The sequence below is a fragment of the Panthera pardus genome, unplaced genomic scaffold, assembly GCF_024362965.1.
Source record: "Panthera pardus isolate Hobbes unplaced genomic scaffold, ASM2436296v1 HiC_scaffold_16, whole genome shotgun sequence".
Taxonomy (NCBI): domain Eukaryota; kingdom Metazoa; phylum Chordata; class Mammalia; order Carnivora; family Felidae; genus Panthera; species Panthera pardus.
Window position 1 is genome coordinate 55,471,255 of NW_026526721.1, and position 12,533 is coordinate 55,483,787.

General features: G+C 37.6%; 1 protein-coding gene across 1 annotated transcript in view; it reads right to left on the bottom strand.

Moving 5' to 3' along the window:
* MORC1 (MORC family CW-type zinc finger 1) overlaps nucleotides 1-12,533 on the bottom strand; it is a 162,134-nt gene that overhangs the window by 99,974 nt on the left and 49,627 nt on the right. Inside the window, exons 10-11 of the mRNA XM_053903323.1 lie at nucleotides 2,400-2,479; nucleotides 1,600-1,670 (exon numbers count right to left, since the gene is read on the bottom strand). Coding sequence (XP_053759298.1) covers nucleotides 1,600-1,670; nucleotides 2,400-2,479 — 151 coding nt within the window. The remainder of the gene's footprint in view (nucleotides 1-1,599; nucleotides 1,671-2,399; nucleotides 2,480-12,533) is intronic.

Below are 12,533 nucleotides of genomic sequence, written 5' to 3' on the forward strand. Positions count from 1 at the left end.
AGGCTTTCTCCCTTTCAGAGTACCTGACTACCAATGCCCACCTGTCTTTCTTGTCTGCTCTAAATTTGATATACTGGCTCATTCACTGCCCTATCTCTAGTACACTAACTCTAACCAGGCAGAAAAGAAATAATGCATTATTCTAATTTCACAAATAATAACAGATTTTTAATGTGCTCCATCTACCTGATGTGAAAGATGGGCATCTCATTTGGTGAATATACCACTGACTGAACATTATTTTCACTGACTTTAAAGTAAAAGCAAATGGTAACTGATTTGTAAGTATTTCACTTCAAATTCAACCACTCAACTGCCTAGAGGAATTTAAGAGGTCAAAAGCCAAGGTCATTCTGCTTTGCTCTCTTTGCCCAGCAACAAAGCAAGATGGTCAGAGACACCCCCCTCCCCCACCTCCTGTCAATGCACTCAGAGCACAAAGAGGCAATGAGAGGTAAGCCTAAGGCAAGAAGAAAGAAAGGTCCTGACCCATTAAAAAGCATCTGCTTCTCTTGTTTCTCAAATACATAAAGCCAAGGAAATTGATTTCTTTGAGACAAAATAAAAAAAAGCTTAAACCTTTCTTTAAAAATCAATAACAGTAAGATAGGTCTACATTTACTTTAAAATAATAAGTGAAAAGAAAAAAGTAAGAGAATTTTGGGAAGGCCATAGGTAGCTTTGGGACATTATCATGTGCTACTCTTTGATTTCATTCCCTATTCATGATCATTTGATATGAGAGAGCTCTTTATCAGACTCAGCCCTGGTCCTTGAAAGTTTAAGGGCGAATCACGGAAAGGATTCCTACACTGAGTCTGAAGAAGAGAATGAAGGAAGAGTGAAGTAAAGCATTTTTTTTCTCCATATACCTATTTATCCTTTTATATGCAAGTAAATAAAATGCTGCTTCATAATTTACCCTGGTAGAAAGCTTTGCACCGCATTTTTGGTAAAAACAAACCTACATGTCCTGAAGCAATATTCTTCTTCTTGGTTGCCATGCATTATAATTAATAATAATAGTTCTTTATAACCTATCTTACTCATGGGTGCATTGCAAGGATTATAGAAAATGTTTATGAACTATGTGGAGCAACTCATAAGAAAAAAGCTTTGTAAGCTGGAAGTAGTTATTAATATTCATAATTATAGCACATAATTCCTAGCACCAGAAAAAAGGATGGCTTATTAGTCTTCTCCTTGCTTTTCCCATTTATTCAGGTGCATAGGGAGCAATAATTTGAAAAGATATTTTCAAGGAAACTTGATAGGCTGCTTTTTTCTGCTAGTTTTTCATTATTTTCTCTCTTTCTCATATTACTTTTCTTTTCATTTTAAAGAAATGAGCTGCAGTGCTCTTCCCCACTGTTCCAAATTCACCCCACGTTGCTCATCTTTGCTCAGACTCAGCCTTCTCTCACTGCTGAGTACCCTCTCCTTTCTCTGCATGCCTCTGCTCTGTTTACCTGGGTTAAAATCAACTTAAGCTTCGGAGCTTGTCTGTGTTTATCAGTTTAGGAAGTAAATGATAAGAGACAACTGTGTACAGGAAAAAGCAAATGACACTTGGCCATTTAGGAAGACTATATGTCATACCTTGGCAGAAGACAAAGAAGTTCTGTCAGGCTGGTTTACTGTGATTTGTGCTTGTTTCAATACACTTTCAGCTGGAAGCAGAAGCAAGATAATTACAACATCAGAAAGTTCTTTTAATCAATTTTAAGTGAGCAGTGTGTATATACATTATGACCAGGACCAGTGGGAATGGCTTCCAAATAATAATCTCAGAAAATCCTATGTTCTTTCCACAGCTTTCACACATTCTAGGTGCAGGTAGCCACAATGGGCTTCCTCTTAGACATTATAATTGACAGGGCATAACTATATACCTACAAATTAAAGGGTTATGACTGAATGTTCGGCTGACTAAAAACTCTCTACAATCTGTGAAATATAGATTAAAGTTACTCCTTGCTTTTGGATCGCTGGAAAAATATGGCTTTGTCCTCTTTGGGGGGTGGGGGAGGGGTGGAATGAATGTGTAGAACATTCCTTCTTAAAGTGGGTATAAGGCTAGTCTCGAAAATGATCTAACTCGGCATCATGCCAACCAGAGTTTCTAATATATATCAATCTAGTTCCAAGTGTGTATTTGGAATAATAGAAATTAAATAATAATAAGTAAAAATATAATAACATACCTTTAATTAATATGTCATAATTCAACAAAGCCAGAGACAGAAAAATGTGTTATGAAGCTCCTTAGAGGCAGGAGTTCGATTAATTGTGGTCATTCCTACAACGCTATAACAGTATATATCTCAGAATAAAGATACAATTAATGTTGGCTGAGTGAATGAACAACAATGAGATGTAGGACATAGATAATTACATACCAATCTTTACTGCTTCTTCTGCCTTTTCAACTTCATTTTTAAATGCTCCTTTAAAAGAAGATGTGACATACAGATACTTTCTGAAAAGAAAAAAAGAACTGATCAAGTCAGGTTATCATTTTAAGGTACATAATACTTAAAGAATATTCTTTAGAAAGAATATACACTCCAGATATACATAATTATGAAGAAAGCTTCACACAGTAAGTTGCATCCAACTAGTCAATCAGCAAACTGTATACCTAGGAAGAAATTACTTGCCTTTCAATACTTGGCAATTTTGCTTTTGTAAGGGAATTTCAGGAGAGAGATAACAAAATTTCTGCCCATACAAATGTTCATTTATACATATAAAATGGGATCGTTTTCTTAAAAAGAAAAATTTCTATGCAACTGCTCCATTACCAAAATTTCGAGCTAATATACATAACCCTCTTACTCAGGTCACTGACACTGGATAAACCAGTTCTCCTAGTCTCAAAACAACTATCTCTAACTAAAATGCTCAGAAACATACATTACCATTTCAAACTACCAAAACTTATTTTCCACTTTATTGCTCAAGAAGCTTGTTTTCAAAACCTGTTGTTTAGTGAGAGCTCTAGAACAATCAAGGAAAAGGAATAAACAAATAAATAGATAGATAAATATATATTTATCTCCATAAACTCAGTCAGAGCAAAGTAGAGGTGAGGAAAGCCCTCTGGAATAGAGGTTCACTGAATGCAGATGAAACTATGTATATCTGTTACAGAGGATTCCTTAAAGTCAGGATTTTTCATAGTGGCTTAAATCATCATCCTGAGAAAAAATTCCAGAATATTGGATTTCAGAATGCTCAAAGCTCTGTACATCTCATTCTGTAACTTTTGCCTTATACCCCTGTGGACTCAGGCGGTCACCATTCTTTAATACCTTCTGTGTTTAGAAAGGCATCAAATGTTCAGCAAGAGGTGGGTAGAGAACTACAGGTATCCCTGAAAGCCAAAATATCCTCAGGCAGGCATTTTCTCAAGCACAGGGAGAGTCTAAACCTATATGCCCCTGAGTCGATACCAGGGATAAGCAAAATATGGCCCATAGCCCAAAGTGAGCCAGCAGCTTGCTTTTGGCACAGCCTGAGACCTAAGAATGATTTTTCTATTTTTAAAGGAAAAATAAGAATATGCAAAAGAGATGGAATGTGATCACATATTTACTATCAGGCCCTTTATAGAAAATGTTTACCAATCCCTGGAATCTATGCTAATAAGCAATGGCTTTTGAATGATAACTTGATCTAGAATTGCATTTATATCTTCTGACTTTCAAAGAATGTGTACGGTAATGCAAATTCATCACTATACAAACAGGTCACACATAGTTTAAATGTCTGTTAGCTGAAGTCTGTTTATATTTTAAGACTCTCTTCCATTATCTCCACAAATGCAGTACAAATACACTCAAGACAGAACACCATGATTAAGCATTAAGAATTGGACTACCTGGGGGCGTCTGGGTGACTCAGTTAAGCATCCGGCTCTTGATTTCGGTTCAGGTCATGATCTCATGGTTCATGGGTTCAAGCCCCACATCAGGCTCCACACTGAGCCTCCTTGGGATTCTGTCTCCCTCTCTCTCTGCCCTCCCCTGCTAGATCTCTCTCTCTCTCTCTCTCTCAAAATAAATAAATAAACATTAAAAAGAAAAAAAAAAAAAGAATTGGACTACCCAGATCCCATCCTGTCTGAGTTAAAGTCCTATCTGTGTCCCTTAGTAGTGTAGCACTGGGCACATTATTTCATTTTCTGTGATTCCATTTCCTGTCTATAAGTGGGGATGGTAACAGTGGTATCTATCTCACACGGTTGTCATGAGAACTAAAGGTATCGATAGAGCTAAAGAATTTAGTCAATGCTAGTTTGGGATAAATGTTTACTACACTATTATTGACTAATATTATCTATTAATATTATATTAAGTACTTGCTCCCTCAATGTAGGCTCTAGAGGGAAAATACATTGGGAATGAAGAAATAAGTAACTAGATAATTTTTTGTTCTCTTAAGACTCTGAAGGATTTTTTGTTCTCTTAAGACTCTGAAGACTCTTAAGTGCCTGGGTGGCTTGGTCGGTTAAGCATCTGACTTCGGCTCAGGTCATGATCTCACGGTCCGTGAGTTCGAGCCCCGCGTCAGGCTCTGTGCTGACAGCTCAGAGCCTGGAGCCTGTTTCAGATTCTGTGTCTCCCTCTCTCTCTGCCCCTCCCCTGTTTATGCTCTGTCTCTGTCTCAAAAATAAATAAATGTTAAAAAAAAAATTAAAAAACAAAAAAGACTCTGAAGGATTTATACAAGCTTGTCCAGTTATCTCCCTGAAAAGACTTACTGTTAAAAAATAACCAGGAGCATCTGGGTGGCTTAGTTAGTTAAGTGCCTGACTCTTGATTTCAGCTCAGGTCATGATCTTACTGTTGTGAGATGGAGCCCCACATTGGGCTCTGTGCTGACAGCGTGGAGCTTGCTTGGGGTTCTTCTCTCTCTCCCTCTCTCTGCCCCTTCCCTGCTCGTGCTCTCTCTCAAAATAAATAAACTTTAAAATTATTTAAAATTATTTTTAAAACACTGAAAATAACTAAAAACTATTTAAAACTTAATAATTAAAAAATTATTTAAAAATAAATGTCATCCTATATTCATCTACTTCTATGGTTTCATGAATAGTTCGTTATAATAACTAACTTTGTCTCTTTATTGCTAACTTTAATGTTCATTTTCCAATGATTATAGTTAGTCACAAGAAAGGAACATCCATAAAATCTAAAGTAAGGTAATTCTCAGTTTTTTCCCTTGATTTTCTTTCACAATGAACATTATTAAGTCATAACCTAGGTGTATTTCAAATCAGTCTTTAAGACATTTAGACAACAGCAAAACCTAAGTTTTAAAGCAAAAAAATTATTGGGTCTCTATATACTGGAATTGCCATTTGTTTTTTAAAAGTCACATATTAATCACATACTTAATCTGGTTTGAATCATTCATTTGAAGTCACTTTTTTTAAACTAAAGTGAAATTAAGGAGAAGCTGAACAATGAAGTGATCCTTTAAAGATGATATGAATTAAACTATTTTATAGGTCATATTTTATAGCATTTCACAGACTCCATGCTTCATGCTTATACCCTAGAAAGTAAAAGTGGCACAAAAGAATGCCAACTATGCATTAGTGCTCAATTTTAAACAACAAAGACCAAAACAACATGTGCTCTGTTTGCAGTTTGTGTCACTGAGACAACCTGGTCCCAGATGATCTGAAACATCTCAGATGCTCTGCATACTTTCACAATTTAAATTTTACAATTGTACATAACAATTACAAAAAGCTAACAATGAGGGGCGCCTGGGTGGCGCAGTCGGTTAAGCGTCCGACTTCAGCCAGGTCACGATCTCGCGGTCCGTGAGTTCGAGCCCCGCGTCAGGCTCTGGGCTGATGGCTCGGAGCCTGGAGCCTGTTTCCCATTCTGTGTCTCCCTCTCTCTCTGCCCCTCCCCCGTTCATGCTCTGTGTCTCTCTGTCCCAAAAATAAATAAAAAACGTTGAAAAAAAAAAATTAAAAAAAAAAAAAAAAAAAAAAAAAAAAAAAGCTAACAATGAAATATATATTCTTGTGCAAGTTCAGTGTGATGAATCTGCCCATTCCTATAAAGGAAACAATTTTCAGTCAAATCCTCATCCTTAACTGGAAGTCTACCTCAGCCAGACACTTCTAATTTTTCCTACTGGTAGACTCTTGCAGATAAAAATGCCTTTAAGGGGCACCTGGGTGGCTCCGTCGGTCAAGCATCCAACTCTTGGTTTGGGCTAAGGTCATGATCTCATGGTTTCGTGAGTTCAAGCCCCTGCGTCAGGCTCTGTGCTGGCAGCAAGGTGCCTGCTTGGTATTCTCTGTCTGTCTGTCTCTCTCTCTGTCCCTCCCCCACTCATGCTGTCTCTCTCTCAAAATAAACAAATAAACTTAAAAAAAAAAATTCCTTTAAAACCCAGAGTAATGTATCCCTTGGAGGATAAGGAAGAGAGCCCCTCTGGCTGTCAGCTCCTCCCTCCTTGCAACTGATGGCAGGGGCATGGTGTTCCCTCCAGGACTGGGCCTTCAGTTTCACAGTGGTTAGAATTTTTTCCAAACCCATCTCCCAAACTTTACTTTTATTTTACACTTCTGCCCACAACCCTAGCCCACAGCCTTCACCTCCACACTGTTTCTGCCTTCTCTCTATACCACCTTGTTTCGCCACATTTTAGGCCTTCACTCTTCCTCACACATTTCACTTTCTACCTCTCTGTTTTTTTCCAATGACTGCATTCAAATATTTTATGTTCACTTTCTACATAAAACAATTTATTGAATATTTTCTTCTAAAGGAGCTGAGAAAACATAAAGTCAATGAAAAGTATTGAGAGGCGCCCGGCTGGCTCAGTTGGTAGAGCATGCAACTCTTGGTCTTGGGGTTATAAGTTCGAGCCCCACGCTGGGTGTAGAAATTACTTAAAAATAAAATCTTTCTAAAAGAAAAAAGAAAACTATTGAGGAAAACGAAAACTAAAACAGTATAAAAGTTTTGCTCCTTAGAATGGTAAAAATGAAAACAGAAAATACTATTAATAACCAGTGTAGATATGAAACCAGACAAAAGGGTGTGAAAATAAATTGGGTCTACTTCTCGGAGGGTAAATTAATGGTGTGCCCATCAATATTAGTTGTGTTCCTATCTTCTGACTCAGAAATTTACTTCTGTGTCTGTTCTACAGAAATAATGGCATATTAGCATAAATATACATCTGTCAAATGATGACCAAACATGTCCTGTAACAATAAAACTTTAGCACTGTAACAATAAAAACTCCAAAAATCTTGAATATATATCAATAAACAGTTAAATAAAGTACTGTATAAAATATTTAATGATGACAGAGAAAGATCTTCAAGAGATAATTTGTAAGTGAAAAGAGCAAGTTGCGTATAAATTTTATGTTTTTTCTTTAAAGTTTATTTATTTTGATAGAGACAGACAGTGCAAGTGGGGGAGGGGCAGAGAGAGAGACAGAATCCCAAGCAGGTTCCATGCTGTCAACGCAGAGCCAGACACAGGGCTTGAACTCACAAACTGCGAGATCATGACCTGAGCAGAAATCAAGAGTTGGAAATTTAACCAAATGAGCCACCCAGGCACCCCTAAATTTTATGTTTTAAAAAAGTATAAATGTGTGTGTGAGCACACATGTATGTATGTGAATGCACTGTGCATAAGACAATCTGGAAGAATATTTATTGAACTTCTAGTAGAGGTTCCCATTTAGGGATATTATGTTTTGCTAGAGCACACAGTGAATGACACGTGGTAAAGGGGGGTTTTAGTTACTTGATTTTTTCCAATATCTAACTCTGTATTATTTGAATTTTTATTAGCTTTAAATTTTTTAAAAATTTTTTTTAACGTTTTTTATTTATTTTTGAGACAGAGAGAGACAGAGCATGAATGGGGGAGGGTCAGAGAGAGGGAGACACAGAATCTGAAGCAGGCTCCAGGCTCTGAGCTGTCAGCACAGAGCCCGACGCGGGGCTCAAACTCACAGACCGCGAGATCATGACCTGAGCCGAAGTAGGCTGCTTAACCGACTGAGCCACCCAGGCGCCCCTAGTTTTACATTTTTAAGAGCAAAATAGAACTCCTCACCCTCAAGAGAAATAAAAATATGAAAAAACAGAGTAAATTTTAAGGTTTTATGTTGCAGAAGTATAGAGCATTGCTATAAAGCATTCTGAGTGACTATTTCGATCATAACCACCTTCAGAAATTTAAACTTTCATTGGCATTTAATACTGACATGTACAATTTGTACAAAACATTTTGGCTAATATATAGTTTTTTAAATTTAAAATTTGGAAAAAAAAAACAGACTACAAGTAAAGAAAACTACAGTTCCAAACTTACTTATGCAGATAAAATTAGCCCACAATTATGAACTATAACCGTGTTGCAGTATCCACAAACATAATTATTCTTTTTACATTATAAGACTTTACCTGGTTTATTCATACTATAAAATAGTTATAGACCTTAATTATTCATCAAAACATGTAATGAGGCATGATCAAAAATTTTCTGGCCAGTATAATGTCAATAGCTAGACCTGGATGTCAGGTAGACCACTCAAACTTAGTACAACCAGAATGAGTAGAAATAACTCCATTGACCATCACTCCTAACCTCTACCCTGTATCTTCCCTATCATTCTTAAGATTTTGCTCAGGCAAAAGACTTAGAAGGCATTCATGGCTCCTAAGTTCCTCTCCACTCCACACCCAAGCCATCAGGAAGTCTTGGTGGCTCTGTCTTTACATTAGATCTATAAACTGAATGATACTCACCATTCCAGCCCAGGCCACAGTAATTTCTCACCTGGAATACAGTAATGGTATCCTAACTTATCTCCCTTCCTCCTTTCTTGCCCCATATAAAATCAATTCTCCACTGAGCAGCCAGAATAATCTTTTAAAAGCATAAATCAAGTAATGCTCTTTTCTCAAAACTTTTTATATTCTCAATACGACCACTTCTTGTCACGTTGCTCAAGACCCTACAGCATCTGCCCACATCTACCTCACCTCTTCCTAATCACTGTGCTCGAGCCATGCTCACTCTTTTAGCCTGTCTTTGCACTTACTCTCCTCTCTTCCTGGAAATGTCTTCCCATAAAATTCTTTCATGACTTACTGTGGTGCCCACCCTCCAAGATGTCCTCTGACAGAGTTACTCCCCCCTGGTATCTGTGCCTTTGTGCAGTGCCCTCCCACACTGAATACAGGCTGACCCGTGTGACCAAAAAAGCATGGTAGAAGTGATGGCATGTGACTTTTGAGACCAGGTTCTAAAAGACTGCAGTTTCTACTTTGTTTTCCTGAATTGCTCCCTCTGGTAGAAGCCATTTCCTGTGCCATGAAAGCACTCAAGATGCCCAGTGCAGTGGTCCCTATAAAGAGGAACCAAGCTGCCAGCCATGTGAAGTCAGCCACCTTGGAAGTGTAGCCTCCAGCTCCCACCAAGCCTCTAGCAACCCCAGGCAAAATCTCTTGGCAACTTCATGAGGGATCCCAAGATAAAAGCACCCCACAGAACCACTCTCCAATTTCTGACCTATAGGAACTGAGAAATAACAGATGGTTACTTTTATTAGGAAGCCACTTAGAACATAAGCTTTATGAGGGAAGGACCCTTCTGTTGTTGCTGCGCTGAATCCCAAATGCCTACAAGACTGCCTTGCATAGGGTGGTCATTCCGTCCACTTGACATGATCCAGTTGTACAGTAACATGTACATAATGTAAATAATGTTTATTTGCGAATATGTCGAGAAGTGTGCTGAGTATTTTCATGTTTAAAACAAAACATATTATGGGGGCATCTGGGTGACTCAGTCATTAATCGTCTGCCTTTGGCTCAGGTCATGATCTCACAATTTGTGAGTTCGAGTCCCACAATGAGCTCTCTGCTGTCAGCATAGAGCCTGCTTCAGATCCTCTGTCTCCCTCTCTCTCTGCCCCTCCCGTGCTTGTCTTCTCTCTCAAAAATAAAATAAAAACATTAAAAACCCTATTAAAAAAACATATTTTTATTTTAATCCTCACAACAATCCTAAATGGCAGAGGAATTCTCAATGCACGGTGGTGAAGTGTCAGGCTTAAGGTACTGCCGAAGGTCCACAGCTAGTAAATGACAAAATCAAAACTCAGATCCAGGTTTGGCTGATCCAAATTTTGTTTTCGACTACCACTGTGTAACAAAAGATTAAATAATTCAGATTATACAAATTCATGAAGGGACACATAAGATGTACATTTTACAAAAGAAATACTTTTAAAGTGTTATTAGTCTACTTAAGTGGGTGGGATACGAGAGGGTACAAAACATTCCTAGAAAATTAAAAGACTGTCCCACAAGCATAGTATTGCAGAGTATTCAATAGCAAACCATAAACTTAGTGTCCCTGAATAACTTACAAAGAGCCTTGCTGCTCCAATGAGAAAGCAGGCTGACTCCAATTCCACATCATTTGGGCTCCTTTCAGTGTTAGGGGTCTATGGCAAAGAAGTTTTAATGATGAATCAAGATCTTTAAAATTTTTTTTAAACGTTTATTTATTTTTGAGACAGAGAGAGACAGAGCATGAATGGGGGGGGGGAGGGTCAGAGAGAGAGGGAGGCATAGAATCTGAAACAGGCTCCAGGCTCTGAGCTGTCAGCAGTGAATTACATGACTTCTCTGAATATCCTTATACCAAACGCCAAAGGAAAAAGGTAATCTGTGTGTCTCTTCTTGCAAAAACAGCCTAACACTCCCATGCTGAGCTAGCGCTGTCTTCTACTTCTATTCAGCCATCCAAGTTCTGCTCTCTGAATTACCACCTATCACATGACAAGGCTATCACATTTTCATTAAGGCCTTTCTCTCCTACATAAAATGATGCTCAATTCTATCAATGACCCCCAGGTCATTTTCTGTAACCTGGTAAATCCATGTCCCTCCTAAAGCATCCCCATCCAAACATCACACTCTAGACACGGTGTAAGCAGGATATGGTTTATCAGTACCATCACCATCTTGTTAAGTTCCATAAATATTTTAGCAACTCTGTCACACTCTCAGCTTATACTAAGCTTGTGATCAATTAAGACATCTATGCTTCTTTTTTTCATGTAAATCACTTTCCAGTCTATACTTACATGATAGATTTTTAAAACCTAAACTCAGGTTTAGTTACATTAGTTACACCACATTTATCTTTTGGACTTTAACTCTTTCATATATTGTTTCTGTTATGCCTACTGGGAGAGATTCCTCCTAATTCAGGGTCAAACATGAATTCAAACATGTTTGTTTTATATACAAGTTACTGATAAAAAGTAATGAACAGAATATGACCAAGGAAGGAAACCAATGAAATGACACCAAAAATTCCTATCTAGTCCTCTTCTGAACCTGTTAGAGGCCTTGGGATAAAATTAGCTAAAGCAACTATAATTTTACCCACAGTATTCTTTTTTCTGTTTGCTACAAAAATACAGAAAATGACTAACCACAAAGTACAGTCATGTATTCTTATAAATAATACTTCAGTGTTCATTTCTAGAAGTTTAGGTCACCTCTGGGTGACCAAGAGGCCAAAGCATTTAATCACTGTTTAATACCTTTTACATGCCCCTACTTTGGTCAAATAGGGACATTTCAAGCGTTTAATTTGTTCTGATGCAGCCATGAGAGCTATAATGCCTTTCCAGAAAGAAAGAAAGAAAGAAAGAAAGAAAGAAAGAAAGAAAGAAAGAAAGAAAGAAAGAGAGAGAGAGAGGGAGGGAGGGAGGGAGGGAGGGAGGGAGGGAGGGAGGGAGGGAGGGAGGAAGAAAGAAAGAAAGAAAGAAAGAAAGAAAGAAAGAAAGAAAGAAAAGGCTAACCCACTAAGGATGACATAACATAGAAGGAACTGTACACTTTCTTACACAAAAATTTTGCCTCCAGAGAACCTTTAAGGGAAATCCTATGCAAATAAATATGGCAAACAGAGAGAGGGGTAATCCTAAAGGATAAAGCTATGAAGCATTAAATCAGTCCATACCGTAAATACCAAGTATCAGATTTGACAGTTTATCAGAACCTCATATGAAACTTGGCAAAGGTACAAGCCTCCTTAACTACCTTTTAGGGAACAAAATAAGCATTTATATTATATCTACTTCCTGGTAACATATATCTAAGAATATCACTTTGAAAGGTGAATAAAAACGTGCTAGAATGGGAAACAGTCATCACTTAATACCAGTAATTTAGATAGATGAAATTCCATTTACTAGAATTCCCTGAGAAAATAGAGACAAATCCACATTTTTCTTTGGCTTAAAACATTTTTTGCCCAAACTCACTAAGATGGAAGCAATTTAATTTGAAAAGATCAGCTATATTGATTGATCCAGGAGACCCTTGGTACTTCCCAGAAGAATGAGACTGATGAAAAGGAAGCATCACTTTGATACAAATTGGGAAATGAACAGAAGATTTATAAAGAAAGTCTCAGGCATGTTATATTTCACTTTTCAAATATGATCTC